Source organism: Cyprinus carpio, chromosome B10 (assembly GCF_018340385.1).
Source record: "Cyprinus carpio isolate SPL01 chromosome B10, ASM1834038v1, whole genome shotgun sequence".
NCBI classification, from domain to species: domain Eukaryota; kingdom Metazoa; phylum Chordata; class Actinopteri; order Cypriniformes; family Cyprinidae; genus Cyprinus; species Cyprinus carpio.
Window position 1 is genome coordinate 11649243 of NC_056606.1, and position 21571 is coordinate 11670813.

The 21571-nt window shown below is 34.3% G+C and overlaps 1 protein-coding gene across 2 annotated transcripts in view; it reads left to right on the forward strand.

The window, feature by feature from the left end:
- Positions 1–21571, forward strand: part of gbe1a (glucan (1,4-alpha-), branching enzyme 1a) — a 146373-nt gene that overhangs the window by 64291 nt on the left and 60511 nt on the right. For both annotated transcript variants that reach the window (XM_042732506.1, XM_042732507.1), the window contains 3 exons: positions 8849–8964; positions 10303–10430; positions 12577–12675. In XM_042732506.1, coding sequence (XP_042588440.1) covers positions 8849–8964; positions 10303–10430; positions 12577–12675 — 343 coding nt within the window. The remainder of the gene's footprint in view (positions 1–8848; positions 8965–10302; positions 10431–12576; positions 12676–21571) is intronic.

The window sequence follows — 21571 nt, forward strand, 5'->3', positions numbered from 1 at the left end:
TAGATGAGATTCTGCACTGAATCCACTTAAACATTCTCCGTCACTGTCTCCGTCTCACTCTGTTCTCTGTCTGTAAATGAGGATACTTTTGACCTTGACTGCTCTTCCTGCTATTGATTGGCCACGTTTAGCGCAGATCGCAGCCCGTTTTTAATCAGCGGCCTGTTTTGCAACTTCCATTCACTCTACTGGGAGAGAGCGACTCTTCAGTCTCCCAGATGGTAGAGAAGTCAGGTTGTTTGTGCGGAGAAGAATCTTTTTTTGAACCCAAACATAATTAGCCCATATTCAGCCTTCAGTCTTTCCTGCATTTAGTGTTTTGGCAGAAAGGCAGTGAGGAGAACGGGTTCCCCAGTTTGTGTTTCTCTCTCTCTGAAATCAGTCTGGTCATAGTCACTGCACATATACAGCATAAACAGTTTCCTCGCCCATCTTTCGGCCGGCCTGCAGCGTGCTTGGCTGATCTAATAGTTGAGGACAGGCATTTTATTTTCAAGGAATTGGATTGAAGCATTTCGTGTATGTTGTTGATGAAGGATTTTCTTGGCGAGTGTTTGTTGTGCAGACCGCGACTCAAAGCACAAGATATTGTGCAGTATTGAGGAAGCTGATTTGAAACTGTAGTTAGTCAAGCTATTCATTATTCATAGTAGTTCAACTACAGTCAAGTAAATAAATTGTCAGATGCACAGCAAGGTAATTTGCAATGCACAACTAACTACACTGAAGTTTGTTAGGCTAATATTTAGCAGTCTGGCACAAAAATAATGAGGATCTCAATTAGTGGAACAGTATTCAAGCTGAAAGTTCGTTTACAACAAACAGAGACAGTTAAACAAGAAAACACACTGATTTATAAAACAAAGTAATAAACCACTAAATATTTCCCTATATTAATGAAGGTAAAAAGCAATGAAAATGCTGTACACTTTTAATTGTAAGACAAATAAGCTTATTGCTTGAAAAGCAGCTTCACACAATTGAAAATTAAGTTAGTAGCAGATATATTATTATTTCAGTACTTTTTCTGATTATTTAAAGTGCAATCCTTTTGAATATTAAGTCACATTAAGATTTTTTTGTAATGTTTATGATTGCATAATTACAAATATTAATGTCTTAAAATATATAAATAAAATTTACATTTTAAATTAATATATGTAAAATAATAATTAACTTAATGTTTTCTTTGTATGAGATTATTTTATGTACCTTTAGTATCACAACTGTCAATGTCATATTTAAATATGTACTGTACATTTAAAAAGGGGTATGTGTAAAGAGAAAGAACTTCTGAATCCATAAAATCTTAACTTCATTGCTATAGATGAATATCGGCATCACTTACACTGCATACTGTACAGTTAAATGAAGCAAAAGAGCAGTTACTTTAACATCTGTCACTAGACTTGAAATTCCCAGATTGATTTTTGAGGTGTTAGATGCATGGGGTTTATAGAGGGACTAGATTTTGCTCTTAGACTTGTTTTGATGTTTTATTTATTTTTTTTATTTTTTTGGTCGTTTGAAGTTTTTTCAAGTTGTTTGTTTCCATTGTACTTTACAGTTCAGAAAATCCAAATCTTGCAGCTTGATATTTTCTCACAAGCAAATGTTCATGTTTAAGACTTTTGAGCGTTTGAAAACAAAACTCAACTAAAAAATAAAACAAGAAGCAACATTAATTAATCATGACCTTCAGGAACAGAATCCATAAACATGTTGAGTTGCACTATTCATTTGGCCTCCATACAAATGAACACAATTATGGCTTATCTGCAGATGAGAGTTCAGCAAACCTGCCAATGTTTATCCTTGGGACTCAACTGAAAGAGCGAGAGAACGCTAGCGCTCAAAGAATAAACACAGAGAGCTGAAAGAAACCTTTGTAGCTAAATATTATGGCTCTGAATATAATAAGATTTGTTTTACTCAACAACTTTTTGTTATACTAACCCATCGGCCCTCTTTTTAGATTTTAAACTCATAGCACAAGAGCTCTTTCTTTCTCACTTCAAAACCTGTTGTTCAGTGGCTTTGAGGGGCCATTTGTGTAGATGTTTGTTTGGTTTGTATAGATGCCTGAATGTTTATTTATTCATTTATTTGACTAATTTTTGAAGGAATATGCTTGTGTTGTTTTGTTAAACATATGTTTAGGTCAAACTCAGACACTTCAACATTTTTTTTAATCCTAATTTGATTATATCCACAATGACAGGAAAAATTATGGAAATATAGAGCAGTTATTAATGAGAGTTGGGTTGAATGAGAATGTTAGCCTTTTTATCTAAAGTTTTCTGTGAATTTATCAAGGATGGAATGGTAAAAATAAATAAATAAATAATAATAATAATAATAATAATAATAAAGAGTGAATTCAGAAAGGGAAATTGAGGACACAAGATATAAACAAAAATGATTAATGTTAATATCAATATATTAATAGTAACATTAATTAATATTACAATAATAATAATAATAATAATAATAATAATAATAATGGTAATACATTAAATTAGCCTAAATTAATAAAATTGGTTAAAATAAATGCAATTTATAGTTTAATTGATCAAATATGGCAAAAACAATAGTAGAAGTAGTAAACAGTAATAGAAGTAGAAGTAGTAGTAGTAGTAGTAGTAAAAAGCAAAATTGTGTTGTTATTTATACAATGTTATTTATATTTAAAATATTTTTTTATTTTAATATGTTTGTTTAATATGTTTTAAAATATTAATTTAATACTGAGATGCAACGCTTTATTCCTGTGATGCAAAACTATATATATATATATATATATATATTTATTAAAAATAATAACTATATATATGAAGAGTTTGGTTCCAAAACGCAATAAATCCATTTAAAAAAAAAAAAGTTTTTTTTTGTTTTTGTTTTTTTTACCAAGAAAGTGGCAAGATGAAAACCACTATTTTCTGTTTCAAACTTTCACATAGCATATTTAGGTTATAATAACATTAAAAATTCAAATCCAGATTTAGATTTTCAAAAGATTTATTATGAAATTTTATTTATTTTTGATTTCCAAAAATACAATAAATCCATGACACGTTTTTTTTGTTTTTGTTTTGTTTTGTTTTGTTTTGTTTTGTTTTGTTTTGTTTTGTTTTGTTTTGTTTTGTTTTGTTTTGTTTTGTATTTCCATTGAATCAGTATAAAAGTTATTTTTCATATTGAAACTGTTTAAAATACACAACATAGTAAGTTGATCGACATATGACAGGCTCTGAACTTGGTCAATACTTATCTTATATACAAGCACCGGACTAAAAAAACATTAAATCTATATATATATATATATATATATATATATATATATATATATATATATATATATATATATATAATGGTGTGTGTATATAATGTAATATTTGCTTTAATGTTTGACTGTTTTATAATAGAAATGGCATTATGATTATAATTTATTAGCAATGTAAACAACAGTAAGTAAACAACATCCATTAAAAGCCAGAAGTGTTCATATTTAAAGAAACACTTATGTGTTCTCATACATTTAGTTAACATTTCTTTAGAGAGATGCATCCTTCATGTCAGTTTTCTACTAAACGATTCATTGTGAGATGCGTTTTGGTGAAAAACCAGCATCTTACAACGTGTGTCAAATTCATACGAGCAGAATGAGGCTGCTCTCATAGTTTGACTGTCAGATTGAAGTGTTTAACTGTGTATAACACATCTATTGTGAACATGCAGAGCAGATGGTGTTCGATGTTTGTCTGATCTGCTAGTTCAGGTCCTGGTCAGTGGCCCGTCTGACCACTACCAGCGCTCTCCTGAATGATTAACCCTCACGGGCTCCAGCGTCTGCCCTGCGCTCTCACCTCTGTCTGTCCTACAGCACAAATACATGGCATGTATTAAAAGATTTCAATAAGAAAATCATATTAAATGGTTTGATGTCATGACACATCAGCAATGCCCTACTTTGCTGGAGTGCTTGAGGTTTGAAAAGGCTGATTTGTTTAAAAATGGTCTGAAGTTGAAGGATTGTGGGGGTTTCAACTATCACAACCATTCATCACTCATCTCTATTTGGCCTCTGTGGGAATCTTATTGTGCTTCCCACCTTTTCTCTCTCTCGTTTCTTGTCAGTTTGAGGTGATGGTCCTAATCTGTTTATGGTGAGGGTGGAGGCAGGCCTGTGGGTTCTGTAACCTTATCATATCAGAGCAGCTTCCCGTTAGATTCCACAGATGCACAAATGCAATCTGCTTCTGTTTATGAAAGCTTCATATCAGGATAATATGCATGGCTTTTTATCAGTGTTCGGCAAGACTATATCTCTGCACTGAAAGACTGTGTATGTGTGTGAAAGGGGAGGATGTGGCAACGGAGAGTGCATTTGCTGAGATTGAATTGTTATAATGGCCATTCATTTATTCACAGATGCATGGCAATAGATGTTGTGGATTTCTGTGCATTTTTGTGGATTCATACACGTGAGTTTTTATGTGAATTAGAGGTCTGCAGTTTATATTAAAGTTTATGTATTTATTATTGTTAGTTTTAGTATTAGTATTATTATTACTGAATTTTAGATTTTATTCTAATTAATATTTTATGAATGATTGCTTATTTTATGTAATCATTATATTTATATATAATTTATATCTAATAAATAATATGTATTGTATTAAATATTTATATATTATAATTTACAAGTATGTTAAAGTATTTTATTATTATTATTATTATTATTATTATTATTATCAAATGTCCCTATTTTATATAAAATAATGATAAAATAAAAAAATATTGTATTAACTATTTATGGAATATAAATATTTGCTGTTGTTGTTGTTGTTGTTTAATTATTTAATTTTTTTATACGTTATGAATTATATTTTATATAAATTATATGCAGTGCAGCTTAAAAGTTTGTGAACCCTTTAGAATTTTCTATATTTCTGCATGAATATGACCCAAAACATAATTAGATTTTCACATAAATCCTGAAAGTAGACAAGGAGAATCCCATCAAGCAAAGGAGACAAAAATATATACTTTGTCATTTATTTCCCTGAGAAAAATGATTTGGTGTTAAATATTTGTGAGTGGCAAAAGTATGTGAATCTTTGCTTTCAGTATCTGGTGTGCCCCACTTTTGCAGCAGTAACTGCAAGTAACATTTCTTGTAACTGCTGATCAGTCCTGCACAACAGTTTGTAGGCGTTTTAGTCCATTCCTCAGTACAGAACCACTTCAACTCTGTGATTTTGGTGGGATTCCTCCTATGGATCCTTCCACAAAATTTCAATTGGATTAAGGTCTGGACTCATTCATTCCAAAACATTAGCTTTGTCCTCCTTTAACCATTCTTTGGTAGAACGACGTGTGCTTGGGGTCGTTGTCTTGCTTCATGTCCCACTTTCTCTAGAGATTCAGTTTTCGGACAGATGTCCTGACATTTTCCTTCAGAATTTGCTGGTATAGTTCAGAATTCATTGTTCCATCAATGATGGCAAGCTGTCCTGGACCAGATGCAGCAAAACAGGTCCAAACCATGATAGTACCACCACCATGTTTCACAGATGGGATAAGGTTATTATAGTGGATTGCAGTGTTTTATTTCTTTAAACATAACGCTGCTCATTTAAACCAAAATGTTCTATTTTGGTCTCATCCATCCACAAAACATTTCTCCAGTATTCCTCTGGCTTGTCCACATGATCTTTAGCAAACTGCAGATAGGCATCAATGTTCTTTTTGGAGAGAAGTGGCATTCTTCTTGTGACTCTGCCATGGACACCATGGTTGTTCAGTGTTCTCCTGATGATGGGCTCATAAACATTAACATTAGCCAATGTGAGAGTGGCTTTTAGTTGCTTAAAAGTTAGCCTGCAGTCCTTTGAAACCTAGTGGACTTTTACATGTCTTGCTTTTGGAGTGATCTTTCTTGGTCAGTCACTCCTGGGGAGGGTAACAGTGGTCTTGAATTTCCTCCATTTGTATACAATCTGACTGACTGTGGATTGGTGGAGTCCAAACTCTTTAGAGATGGCTTTTTAACCTTTTCTAGCCTGATGAACAACATCAACTTTTTTTTTTTTGAGGTCCTCAGATCTCATTTGTTTGTGCCATGATACATTTCCACAAACATGACCAAACTTTGATAGATCCCTGTTCTTTAAATAAACTAATAATATTATTAACTATTATGTAATATAAATATTTGTTGTTGTTTAATTAATGTTTTCCTTTAATTTATGTGAATATTTTATGAACAATTTTTAATATATTTATATATTACAATTTATTATATTATATTATATTATAAACTGTATTATATTATATTATATTATATTATATTATTTTATATTTTATTTTTTTGTATTTTTTTTTATTATTTTTTTATATATTTATATATTACAATAGATCAGGTTGTGATCGCAGGGTTTGAGAGTTTGGCTATGAAGTGTGAATAAGGTTTTTTTTTTTTTTTTTTTTTTTTTTTTTTTTTTTTTTTTTTTGTAATGCTGAAGTTTTACTTTGGCCAGAGTCCTTGATAAGACCCCTGAAGATTCCCTCATCTTAAATTGATGATACAGTTTATTTGCTGTATTGTATGACTTCTGTAGGGGATACAGTTCTTTAGGCCCACAGCTATGCACTCCTGGGTCCTGGGTCAGTCCAAATGTTATACATCTGAAACTTACAGGTCTGAAACGAACACCTCCAGGGTTTCCACAAAGCCAAGGCAAATATCCTTTTAACCACCCCTGGTGACTCTTACCAAGGTCTGCTGCCATGTTCTGCAGTGAACGCTCTCGTATGTATTCATACAAGCATGCAAGCACACGATTATGACTTCGAGCACATCTCTATGAGTGTGGACAGAATACATCAATGCCTGCTTGGAAATTTAGCTGTGGTTGTAGATATTATTTGCGGACGTGACATGAATGTGGTCAGCGGGTTTAAAAAACTAGTGAAGTAACTTAGTTTGTCGAGTACTTCTTAACACTATGGCATGCTAGAGGTTCTTATCGCATTTTAATGAATTGAACGCTCCTGCGGTGAGTCTGAATGCTTTTACAACACTGTTAAAATCGAAGAATTAAAAGCATAACGTTGTTAGAATTGAACCCCTGCTGTTCTACCTAATCACATGTTTGAATGCACACGAGACGGGGGACGGCGAGAAAGTTAGATTTACTTTGGGATGGCTTCATAGGCCCACTTTTGAAAACGTGGTACTTAGTTTAATTGCAGGAGTGAAGGATTGAGAAAGGAGGAGAAACCGTGCAGGGGCCTCATCCAAAAAGCGAGTGGGATATCAGGGTTTTTTTACACTGTGATGATTTCACTGTGTGCATCGGGGGGATACATTCAGTTTACTTCAACTGGGAGTGGGTTTCTGTACTAAAACTTTAATTTTATATATTCTGAAGAAAAGGTGAGTGAGACCTCTCTTTGTAAAAACTTCGGAGAGGTTTTAATTTTTTTATTTTATTTTTTTTTAGGGTGTTTTCTAGGGCAGGAGTTTTAAACTGGGATCTGGGGACCCCTAGGGGTCAGCAAGGAGGTGATAATGGGTCTGGGGGAAAAAAAATTGAGAATTAAAAAAAAAAAAAAAAAAAAAAACATTTTACAAAATGCACTTTTAGGGTTGTCAGAATTAGCATATTACCTTAAAATATTTGTATTTTTTTTTTTTACACATTTACACAATTTGCTTGCTAAAAATTGGATACATATTATATATAGTGTCTCCTCAAAAAACTGGATGACAAAATAATCAATATTACAAACATAAATCGCAAATATTACTAAATAAGTCATTAAAAAGTATAAAAGTCATTTTTTTTTATAAAGTAACACTGTCCAACAGCGACACCTGCAGGTAAAGTTACAGCGGAGGCTTGCCTCCCTTCAGTCCATAGATATACAACAGAGACCCCTAAAGGCTGATTTATACTTCTGTGTCGAAACTACGCCGTAGGTTGTGCGTATAGTACAACAACATGTTGTGAGATGTTCTACAATGCTTTTCTTGCACAGAATAATTGGGTCTTGGCTGTATATGAAATTAATATAATTATTTCAAGGGGTTCATCATATTTTGGCATCCATAGCATCTGAATGCTTGAAAACCCCTGGTCTAGGACATTAGGGTAATACTCTTCATGCAGGATTTAAATGGTTAAGGATGAAGGAAAGAAGTAAGAGCCATAGATGGAGAGCAGGAGGCTGTTCTCAGAGTGCTATTTCTCATGAAAGAATGGTTTCAGTCTTGAGTTAGTTTCATCTCCTCCTCGTTCACACACTGTTCATCGTTCTCCTCAGGGAATCACACCACCACCAGCCGCCCAACCTGCTGCTCCTGCTGCCTGTTTCTCTGTTTCTCTCTCCATCTGTCTTTTTGGGCTGAATCAACCAACCTTGTGTTACAGCTACTATTTAATCAGAGAAGGAATCCATTACTCAATTGTATGTTTTAAGCGCTGTCAATCAAATTAAATGAAATCATTACATTAAAATGCCAATTACTCAATCAAATTAAACACAATTTACAAAAAATTACAATTAATTGCACATTTAAATATTAAAGATGATTCCCAAATGAAGATAATTCGAAAACATTATTGTGGTAGATGAGTCAATCATTGAACAGATATTACAAGTAGAATGTGTCCTTTGTGAACAGCTTGACGTTTTTTTGTTTCCCTTTCTTTCTTTCTTTCTTTGTATTTATATGCACCAGAGTGTGTTCTAGTTGATTGATTTTTGGATTCTTATTTCATCAGACAAGAGTCAATTTTATGTGAGCTCTGGAGAAAATGTCTTTCTCTGTTTCCCATAGCTGGGAGGTGGTGCGGTTCCTCCTCTCCAACCTGCGCTGGTGGATGGAGGAGTATCACTTTGATGGCTTCAGGTTTGATGCTGTGACTTCAATGCTGTACCACCACCATGGCATCGGTTAGTTGTTCTGCACCTGTAAACAAGCCATAATTTATTGTAAAAACAAATCATTGTCTTAATAGTATTTGGTGTTTTCCTGTTAAAATATCTAAGTATCAAGGTAAATTTCTTTCTTTCTTTCTTTCTTTATTTATTTGTAATCATTTATTTCATGTTTTCAGTTCCGATCCCTCATTTGTTTAATTAAAAAGAATCAGCTCATCAAAGTCGTTCAGAAATCAGTCTACACTGGTTGTGCTGTATGCTGATTCACTAAAAGTTAAAAGAATCATTCAGCTCATAAGATTCATTAATTTAGGAATAGGTCTATACTGTTTGTGCTGCATGCTGATTCACTAAAAGTTAAAAGAATCGGCTCAAAGGAGTCATCTGTTCAGGAATCGGTCTACACTGGTTGTGCTGTATGCTGATTCATTAAAAGCTAAAAGAATAATCTCATAAGATTCATTCATTCAGGAATCGGTCTATACTGGTTGTGCTGTATGCTGATTCATTAAAAGTTATTTAAAAATTGACTAGAAGTTATTCATTCAGAAATCAGTCTACACTGGTTGTGTTGTATAAAAGTTAAAAGAATCGGCTCATAAGAGTCATTCATTCAGGAATCGGTCTATACTAGTTGTCCTATATGCCGATTTACTGTGAAAACTGAAATGAACTTAACCAGTTTTCCAATCCTACCATCAAACTCGCTAAATTGTTTAATTCATGTTTAAAATAAGAAAAGAAAAAAGCAGTTTTGCAATAGGCTAAGAAAAATTCATTACAGATGCAGCCAACTCAATGCAATTTTGCTTTTCATTCTCAAGTAGGTCTAACATTTATCCTATGTAAAGACATAACATTTTTACTGAAAATGAGACAAACTTACTGATTAATTTAATTTATTTAATATGCATTGCTGTGTCCATGTAATGTTTGATTTACTTCAAGAAGATAATGGTGTCCTTTATATATGTCAAATGTCACTGTCTATATTGGTCTGTAGAGCGAGCGAGTGTGTGTATAAGTGCCTCTGTACGTCCCTGAATCAGTTCAGTCAGATGAAATGTGAAGGCTTTGATGCATTGATTCATGAAGAGTGTGTAAGAGGCATGTCATTTCTGTTGTATTAATAAAGCTCTGAATTATCGCACATGGAGGAAAAGTACAAACTGCATGAATAGATTTGAAAGGCCCTCTTAGACCATTATCATAAATTATGGGAGACCTTGGCCGCTCTGTACATATTACAGTAAAATGATTACACTTGTGAAAAGATTGTGATGCCATTAATTCATATCCCACTGGACATTTTCTCTGAGTCACACAGTCAAATTATCTGGTTTTGCCCAGGCACGTCGTTTTCGGGGAACTACAGCGAGTACTTCGGGATACATGTGGATGAAGATGCACTTGTCTATCTGATGCTGGCCAATCACATTCTCCACAAGCTCTACCCACAATGCATCACTGTAGCAGAGGTGAGAGTCTACCTGCACTGCGGTGCATTTCTGTTTTTTCACAGGAGGTATAATTTTTCCTCTTTCCCACCAATTACAGCTCCCAGTACCTTTTTCTCGCTCCCGAGTGGAAATTTCATTTCATTCTTTTCTATTCTACTGCTCTGTGCCGGTGCGTTTATTTAAAGCTGAGCTCCTGTGAGGTTGGAGCTGAATGCTGTGGCTAATGGATCAGGGTGATAATTGGGTGATTAAGGCCAAAAGATTCAAGAAAAGAGCAGGAGAGATTTTCAGGGGCAGGCTCCGCTCTCTTCTTCGCTGGTCTCAAACGACCCATAGGCAGGTTGTAATAGAAGCAGGCATTTTTCAAATTGCTTTAATTCGCCCATCTGCCAGTGTTATTAATCAAAAGTACAGAATGAACGGGGAAGTAGAAGAGTACAACAGCATCCCTGAAGATGGACGGAATCTGTATTGCAAGGGTTGCCTCAAACCAGGCAACATTTGTTCCATACATTTACTCAATCCCAAACCCTCTCACTGTAGGAAAATAAAATCTGAAATTAATATTTTTGTTCAAAAACCCTTTGAAATTAACATTCTCACTGTCCAACCAATGGATACTTTTGCAAAAGAAAGTGACTCCTTTAATTAAAGTGTGTTCTGGATTGCCATATCAATCGTTACATTTTCTAAACCCTAATGTGGCATAGTGGGAAACTGGACATAGGAATGGTCAGATCTCCATGGAACTGCCAGTCTCGATCCAAAATTTTCCCTTTATATATTATTTTTTCTCAAATTTTCTCTGCAACTTCATCTTTGCTGAAAATTCCAGTTTAAAGTAATCTAAACTGGTTTAAGGTACACTATATTAACTGGTTAATAGCTTTGTGTGAATTTGAGTCATTGTCCACTGAAAATCATGACATCCACCACAGCTATCCTTGGCACATTTGTTAGAAAAGTAGTCCAATTTGTGAATGAAATAATATTGTAAATCAAATATTTTCAATGAATCAGTCGATCCAATTCACAAACCCAGTCTTAATGATTCATTCACAAAGAGGACTGATTTGATTCTCAAGTTCAACTCACTGATTCAGTGCTCCTTTTGCTGGAGGGGAGATATACAACACTTCAGGACACTTGGAAAAAAAATAGTTTGGAGCACTTTTATGATGCTTTTAGGGTCATTTGTGGTGTTCAGTCCTCATTCACTTTAATTGCACTGCAAAAAAATAAGTCTTCCTTTTCCTCAGTATTTTTGTCTTGTTTTCCAGTACAAAATATCTAAACATTCTTAATTCAAGACACATTTACTTGGGAAGCAAAGTGACGTAAAATATATTAAGTCTTTTTTTCTGATTAAGTGAGTTTATGCTTAAAAAAAAATTTCTGTGGTGCAAGAAAAACAAATAATACAAAGGGAAATAAGATTCTTTTTATCAGCCATTTTCTGATATTTTTTCTTGTTTTAAGCAAAAACTAATTTAATTTTGTTTTTAAGAAAACAAGACTAAGGGCCAGATTTACTACCAGCTTGTGCCAGTGCAAACCGTCTTTTTGCGTTAAAACTACTGTCAGGATTTACTAAAGACGCACAGTGAAGAATTAGCGCTGAAAAGGTGTGGACAGTTATTTTTGTGCCTGACTTTACTGAATATGCATTTGCAGGAGTTTTCCTTTCAGGCGCAGAATTTAAGGGAGAAGAGTATTTAAATGAATCACGCAACGCGTTTTACTAATGTTTGCGCTCTTCAAATTACTGGTATTTGTGACATTATTTAAAACCTAAAAAAATGTCTTCAAGCAGGCGGTAATTTGTGCTGCTCTTGGGTCATTATAGAAATGATCTGTGTCTGTTCTTTAATGTTCGTATTGTTAGTTAATCACCCGTAGAATTTTCTCCTCCCATCTGCGCTTTTATGGATTTGCGCTGTAATGCTAATTTGTTAATTTAGTAAATATGGCCCTAAATATCTGATGTCATTTTGCTTGCCAAGTAAATGTATCTTAGTTAAAGAATGGTTAGATATTTGTAATGACCAGCTTGGACCAGATAGAAGCCAGGTGTTCTAAGACACAGCTTAATCTACATTTTTCCAAAGGCAATGCACATTTTCACACTTTTTACTGCTCTCCATTCCTCATGGATTTTGTGTAGGATGTATCAGGGATGCCAGGCCTGTGCAGGTCCATTGAAGAAGGAGGACTGGGCTTTGATTATCGTCTGACCATGGCCGTACCAGACAAATGGATCCAGGTGAGCTTCCATCTCCTATGATTTCTCCCTCTCCACACAGATGTTGCTCCTTTGTGTTTGGTTCTGTGCAAATGATGTTGTTTGATGTTTGCAATGCAGTTCACCATTTTGAGGTCATCTCTCTTTATGAAGCTGTGTATTTGTAGTCTTTGCGCAGCGGCTGTCGCGCGTCCAAATCCCCTGCTGGCTTGGCTCTATCTGCGCATGTATCAGCGTGGATATTTCCGCTTTAATTCGAGCCAGGTTTTTGCATGACCGTGCCTTTTTAAAATGACAAAAGGAAGAGTATTGATTGAGTTTGCTTCGTGAGTTCAGGGTGTAATCTGAGATCTGGCATGGCCTGTTCAGATAGCAGCCCACTTTTTTTCTGTTGTGCTTCTATTTCAGTCCCACTTTACTCATCTTTCATTCGTCCTTTGGCAGCATTTTGAATGCCATTAAAAGGTTTGTGTATTGATATCCCCGTCTCTATCTCTCTATTACAGCAAGCCTTTGCATTTGTGTGAATTTTTTTTTTTTTTTTGTGCTCATTCTGTCTCTCACACACACTCCTCTCGTTCTTCAGGCTTATTCAATAGGACTTCCAAAACTCTAATCACTTTCAAGTCTCGTATAGGAAAGTCAAAATTTTCACGCTTGGCACCAAACCAGAACATAACCCCCCAAAAATAATTGAAAACAAGTGAAACAAATCGTATTTAATCATATAAAAAAGAGACTTGCAAATTGTATTGCATTTTAGCTGAGCACAGAATATCAAGCGTATCCCTGTTTACAATCTTAAAGGAACAGTTAAACCCAAATTGACAGTCCTGTCATCATTTTAGATGTGCCTGTATTCGGTAATGCGATATATCACGATAATAAACAACTTAAAAATACCAATAATAATAATTTATTACAAATTATTTTGAATTTTGAATGCATTTTAAAAATACTTTTCCCATCAACTGGTCACAATTTTCAACACCGCTGTATGCGTGTGTGTAAACAAAGCACGGATGAGAAGCTCATGGTGGAACGTGTGAGAGACGGTCTGGATGAAAGCGCACTTTCATTCTCTAACAGCAGATGGCACTGAACAGCAGAAATGCAGCCGTTACCCTGGAAACCCCGTAAACAAGCAGCTGCTACTTTCTGTTTCTGAAAGTGTTTAAATTATTTGAATAGCCATTCATATTTTTGTATTCGCTATGGTGTTCATCACAGTGCCAAATGCTTAAATAGGCTATTTATTTTCAAACTTGTTTACATTTTAATCTGGACTAAACATGCACTAGATATTGTTTGAATTTTTTTTGATTCTTTATTGTTCGGTCACACTTTACATTAGGGCTTCATTAGTTAACATTAGTTAATTCATTAGTTAACACATACCACCAATGAAAAATTCTTATAACAATAACACATTATTAAAATCAAAAGTTGCAACTGTGTTATTTAATGAGCTAACATGAACTAAGAGTTGTATTTTTAACAAAGATTAATAACTTCTGTAGCAAATGTAGCTATTGCTCATTGTGATTGTTAATGCATTAACTAAAGTTAATGAGATCTAATTGTAAAGTGATACCTATTGGTCTTTATAATTATTTCGCACTTTAATCTGTGTAAATATTTTTTTTTGTATTGCTTTAATGTATTGAAATGTTCAGTTATTTTTGTTATGAGAAAAAAGTTATTAAACATGTTATACTGTATTATGAGAACACTTCTTTTAAACTACATTTCAATATCATGATCATACCGTATACTGTGATAAAAGCATTCGCAACTAATCGCAACATGAAATTTTGATACTGGCATATCCCTTCATAATTTAATTACTCACATGTGGTTCAAACCTGAGTGACATTATTATGTTTGTGGAATGTTGATGCTGCTCTTTTCCAAAAGCATACAGGTAACGTGTGTCCTTTTTCAGGTGTTCTAAAGACATTTGATAGCTTTGTGTGGGAACAGACCAAAATTTATGTCATTATCATTGTCACCATACACTGAAAAAAAAATGATTCATTGAATTTACTAAAAAAAAAAAAAAAATAGGCAAAAAGTGGTTGCCATCAATTTATTTTAGCTACATTTAAATAAACAAATTTAAAAAAAATTTAAATGTAGCTATAATAAATTAATCACTTACCTTTAAAAAAAAATTTAGTATAATTTTTTTCAATGTAGCTCTGAAATCTCATCTTATGCTTGCGTATGGTCAAATTATGTCCCAATTGTGGTATCAGTGACAATGGCGCTAAGTTTTGCATATCTCATAATCAATTATGATGTGCCAACTTTAAACGAGAAGGCATTTACAAAAAAAATAAATAAAATCTAAATATCACTCAGAAGCAAGATTGCATAATTGTATAACTATAATGTTAAAACAGATTTCTATTTCAAATAAATGCTATTCTTTTGAACCTTCTGTTCATCAAAGAAACCTGAAGCAAAAAATGTATCATGATTTCCACAAAAATATTAAGCAGCAAAACTGTTTGATAGTTAGAATAAGATAGTTAGAATAAGAAATTTCTGAAGGTTTGACTACTGAAAGCAGCAAATTAGCATATTAGAATGATTTTAAAATGTATTAGAATAGATCAAATAAATTCAGCTTTGGTGAACTTAAGAGGCTTAAGAAGACTTTGAGTACAACCCACAACTCCTATGTACCAGTTTTATGGTATTTTTAGATGAAAGTCATATGGGTTTGGAAGAATGGGGGTGAGTAAATGAATTTTCATTTTTGGATGAACTTTTCTTTTAATCCCTTGACAAACCACAGTAACCCTGCATCTATGACCCCCCTCAGACAAAGAAATGCATGTCCACACTTCACCTCTCCATGCCATAACTCTTATTTTCACAATGAGGTGTTCAAAAGGGCAAACTCCCTCCTGATTTATTACTGAATTCCACCACTTTCTCGCCTTCTGTGTCTCTTTTCCTCTCCTCCTATGCCACAAACAGTGTTAGGGCTTCTCAGCTGCGCGCTGCGCTGTGACGGAGGTCGGCTGAGCGTGGCTCACTTGTGAAATTAAAATGTCCGCCTCTCCGAATCGATAATGCAGATGATGAACAGAGTAGAGAGAAACAGGAGGAGAATAGGGCCACGGTCCGTAATGAAACCTCCCCAAAAGCTAATGAAATCTTTAGAGATTTCCATAAAGAGAGCAGCTGTTCTCTCTCCCTCACTGTATTCGGTGATGAATACATTAATATGTGGAATCAATAGGTTTATTAACGATGCCGTTTGATTTGCGGGGCCGAGAGGAGAGCGAGAGTTCAGTCATACTTCCTGAAGAAAAGAAATGGAAATGAAGTTATAACTGAAGAGCAGATTGGATCACAATGAGTTTCTGGTGGCCTGTGGCGGGTGGCAGTTATAATGTCTGCTGCTGTCTGTTGGGTGGAGAGATCAACTTTTACTGACACATACAGTATCATAGGTGTTTCTGTGTGCTTTACCACTTAAACCACTTACCTCACATTCCCACATAAGCATCATGGCATACTTTATTTTATTTATTTTTCTTGTTTAGGTTTTTCTTGTCTAGGTTTTGTTTTGGTTGTGTTGAAGTTTTATTTTTTTCTGTTGTGTTCTGTTTTATTTTAAACAAAATTGTTTTATTTTTTTCTGTTGTGTTCTGTTTTATTTTAAAATTCAGTGTTTGAAGTTTTTTTTTTGAATTTTTTTTTTTTATTTTTTGTTCTTTTTTTTTTTTTTTTATGTTTTTTTATGTTTTGTTTTTTTTTTTTTTTTGTTTTTTTAAATATTTTTTTTTTATTTTTGTTTGCGTTGTCTTGAGGTTTTTGTTTTGTTTGTGTTGTGTTAAAGTTTTGTTTGTGCTGTCTTAAGGTTTTTGTTTTGTTTGTGTTGTTTGAGGTTTTTGTTTAATTTGTGTTGTTTGAGGTTTTTGTTTAATTTGTGTTGTCTTGAGGTTTTTGTTTGTGTTGTTTGAGGTTTTTGTTTAATATATGTTGTTGAAGTTTTGCTTGTGTTGTGTTGAGGTTTTTGTTTCATTTGTGTGTTTTTTTTTTTTTTTTTTTTTTTTTACAAAACAACACAATATTATGATATTAAGTAGCGGCTATGACACGTCTTCACCATATGGCGCCACATGGCTTCAGAGCACCCATAGAATTACATACTGTTACTCTGTGATCTTTTATTCTTATGCAAAATGTTTATTTTATATAGTAACCCTTAAAGCAATAAGCCCATCCAGTGCACGTCATGGCTAACATGGTTATATTATCAATACAGCACAACCTCTCATAGCTTATTGTATTGTAAGTATTACGCATATTTTTAACTACACAAGCACTTAGCATGGATTTTTGTGAGCAGGTTTTAGTCTGTTATGAGTTTGATCATTTATTTTATCTGTGTGTAGTCGTGAACATTTATTTACGTCTGAGTGTATGTGTGAGCGATCTCTTGTGTGCTCTGGGAGAAAGAGGTCATGGTGGCAGACAAAGCCATCGTGTGTAATTACCAGCAGTGCCACTAGAAAACAGATTAATATCCTTCTGGCCTCTCTGGCTAAAAGTACTCCAAAACCCTTATTTGTTTAATTCATATCCTGGTGCTGAGCTCCGTGTGGCTGTTGATTTGATTAATTTGCTTAAGCAAATTAACTCAAATTATCTAATAATTTTCCATTACCTCCCCACCCACATCAACACCCCACCCTCATGCTCATCTGCTCTCAAGAGGAACAATTAAAGCTTGTAACGCATAATTGTAATGGGAAGTCACTCTTTTTGGCTTCCTCATTAGAGCATATTGGAGCTTTAGTTCAGCCTCCGGTGGATGAATTATGTATCGATATACTTTTATTCCTCTTCCTGTGGTCTGAGGAGGAGAAATGTGGGAGGGAGAGAACGATGGAGAGAATAGAAGATGCGATGATCGCTAAGCCAGATAACTGGCTCGCTCTTCCCATCAGACTTCACTGATTGTGTGTGATTGCGGGGGAGCTGTGTTTGCAGTAATTAAGTCTGCGGTTTAGGCATGTGCATTTCCTGTTTGTTTGGTTAAATAGCAGATTCCATGAGATGTGGAATTATTGTAAACGTATGATGAGAGAGAAGATGATATGTTGTGCCAGCAGTACTGTTTTCTCAAGCTTCAAGTCTTGATTGGCCATTGAATGTGTTAGCAGAGAGATCTAGAAGAGAAAACTTCCTGTTAGCATTTCCATTCATTTTAATGGCACTTGTTCTTCTGCCGTATGATCTCCAGATTTGAAATCTGCCATCTTTGCTCATGGGAGCACAGTTCTTAATATTTAACTCCTGACTGTTTTTAGAGAAGTCTTTACAGTTGTCCTAAAGCTTTGTCTGAAGTTTATGTACTCATTCCTCCCTCTACTGAACAGTTGAGGAATTACAGCTGCATATGACAGCAGGGAGGCACAGTTGGCACTTCTTTGTCCTTCTCACTTCTCTTCGCTGTATTTTTAACATTTACATTTTATTTTAGTTTTTTTAGGCTTTTATGACATGGTCATATTCAGAGCCATGGCACAGTAGTAGTTTACTTTCTGTGTGATGCGTCTGTATGATGCATCATGTGATGCCCCTGCTTGAACACAATGCATTGAGTCCAGCCAGCATCATTTTATTACATATTTTTTTAAATAAATCAATTAAGTGAGTTATTTATTTCTTTATTTATGTTTGTTTATCTGTTTATTCGTTCATTTGCATCTTCATAATTTGTGATTTATTTAGTTATTCGATTGCTCATCATGAATTTTTTCGTATACTGTACTTTTATTGTCTTTAAATCTAATTAGAATCACTAGACTACTAAAAAGTAAAAAAGTTTGCATTTTCAGAATAACAACATGCTATTTACTATAAATCAGGTTTTGTCAGATTTATCACACTTATGGGCATAACTGTAGCTGAATAAAACCTGCACCTACTCACCAAGATTTTTTTTTTTTTAGTGTAGATGTTTTTTATAGAAAAAAATATTCTTAAGAATAATAATATTGTTTGTTTTATTAGGTGTTGTTAGAATAATAGTGTGTTTTCATTGTTGTCTTTGACCTCTGGGAGTTTGCCAGTCCCAATGAGATGACACAGCAGCTTATCATCTATTGATTTGTCTGTTTATGCCCTTCTTCTGCTCATAAACACAGACACAAGCGCTCCTGCATTTCAATCTGCCATTACGAATTTAAATTTAAAACGCATATGATTTGCTAATGATGCCGTTTCCTTATACATAAGTGTATATAGTAGCAACAGCAAGGTCAAGGGGTCAGTTTCCAGGAAAAGCATAAACTGATAAAAATGCAAGCATTGAATGCACTCTAGGATAGAAGCATCATCCAAAGGCATAAATGTAAATCCATAATGTAATTCAGCAAAAGTGCATAATATCAAGCTAATGTGCTGTGTGCAAGGTAGTTCATATGTTACGACAAAAGAAGACCTCTTCTTTTGAAGGAGCAAATGAACTGCTGAATCAGAGCTGATACCCAGTGTAAAGACAGATTAAAGTCGGATCTCACCCTTGCTTCACAAAAGACTCTTCCCAAACTCCCGTCGTCTCTACATCATCTAAGAATCTCTGTGTTAAAGCCATCCTACTGGGACTCGTGTTTCTAATCCTTTCCTTACATCCCGTGGCTCAGAGGCACCGACGTTGCGCATCTCTCATTGCTGTTCAGTGTGGCATATTTATTTGAAGACTGTATTCGCATTCTGAAGGCCTGCGAGAGCGAGAATCTTTGAGTTTCCAAAAGCAGTTTGTGGTTTCTGCCTCCATCTCCATTGCGTCCCTTGTATTAGTGTACTAACCCTGTCTCAAATATGGAAAACCTGCTTTTTATCACATAAAAGTGCCTCGTAAAAAAGGGGGAATGGTTTCAGAAAGGAAAACCACTTTGCTTTGAGATTTCAGTTCTGCTGCTCTTTTTCTTTTGTTGTTTCGCAGTATATTTGGAGTTCCTTTTTATTCCTGTTCCTCTGTTGTTTACGTCTCTGTTTTTCATGTTGCTTATCTGTGTCTTCCAGTTTTTTAGCTTTATCGCACATTGCTGGACAAGGAATTTTTGTTTAACAATCCTGACAGTTTTTTTTTTTTCCCTCGGCTTCTTCCTAATTTCTCTTTGTGTAGTTTATATTAAGAGGAAATGTGAGCAGAAGTTCTTGTCACATTCAGTGAACTGTAATGAATTACACCGCACAACACAACAAAGACGGCAGACAGGCAGACTGCAGCATATTTCGACCGGAAAGATCTTCACAGATTGCCTTTGTAAAGCAGTGTAAGTGTGCTGGCAGGGCATGTAACACGCTGGCCTGATGCACTCCCTCCACAGGAAACCGTTCCGTTCTTTTGATTTGATCTTTTTTAAAAGAGGGAAAATAAACACAGCTTCTGGCTTTGGCTTCGAATGCATGCGAATTCAAACTTCTGTCTAGGGAAGGAAACTTTTCTGGGCCAAAGTCTTATTGTTATCATATTTAATGGGATCACTTTAAATTACAATTTTGTCATCATTTACATCATGTCATTCAAAACCAGTATGACTTTATCTTCTGTCAAACACAAATGAAGCTATTTAGTAAAATGTCCAAGCCGCTCATTTCCATACAGTGAAGATCAAGCAAGATTTGAAGTGAATGGGTTTAATTTACTATGTTCCTCATGTAAATCTATTGTATAGCTTCAGGAGACTTGGAATATGTAAAGACTATTTTATTTTGTGGTTATTATTATTATTATTATTATTACAGCTTAATGGCCACCCATTCACTTACATTGTATGGAAAGTTCAGTTTGAAGTTTCTGCCTTATGTATTTCCATGGGGGGAGGGGGATCACATTAAATTATAAATAATTTTATGTTTAAGTGAACTAATTATAGACTAATCAGGAAGACAGCTTGCCTGCATTGTCAACTAATTATTTTCAGTTATGTTTTTGAATTATTTCCAGAAAATATGTTCACAAATGATTTAATATTTTGTTGTGCGGGACTATCCTCTGTCCTTCTGCTGCATCACGTATGCAAGCATGAATAATCGTGCTTGTAAAAATAGCAAATCATAAACCAAAGCCTCATAACAGAAGTTCTAATTAAATATATAAACAACTTTCTGCAACTGTGTAAATCAGTTTGAAAATGAAAGCGAATCTGAAAGTGACTTTATGTGAGTATAATTCATTTTTGTTTTGTTTTCCATGCATGGTCTCCCCTCCATTATGATATAAGGACAAGGGCAACGAGGCTGTAAAATCATTAATGAGAGCTCAGTCCCTTCAGCTCCTGATTGATTATTGCTTTTTTTTTTTTTTATGGTTTTTTTTTTTTTTTTTTTAAAGAGAGATATGTGTTGTGGGTTTTTAGATCTTTTTATAATATTGTTATGAGTGTGTGTTTTTGTTATAAAGTGTTTTTGTGGTTCAAAGAACACTGAATGTGCATTTGTGTAGTCTCAAGATTAGTCTTTAATTAGGCTTCACAATAACAGTAGTTATATCACAAAAATACTAATTATTCATATGATGCACACATAAAAATATATATACTTTAAAATCATCTTGGGAATGTTGATTCTGTGTCATTTTTAAAAAGTGATTCGATGTCCAGGATTTAAAGGCAAAACCTGTTTTACCTAATGTGACGGATTCCAGGATGAGTCAATGAGAAAAATGAAAAGATTAGACTTTGAACAAAGTGTGCATTCTGTATCAGAATGTATGCAGACAGAGCTTAAATGGCTGTTGGTTAACATTAACCAATAGCCCATGTAAATGCAAAAACAGAAAGTCATTTAAGTGGCAGAGCAAGTCATTACATTTTATGAAAGATTCTGGAGACACATTTTGTGTTTGGAATAATGTGCAATGATTAATCAAGGATAATAAAAA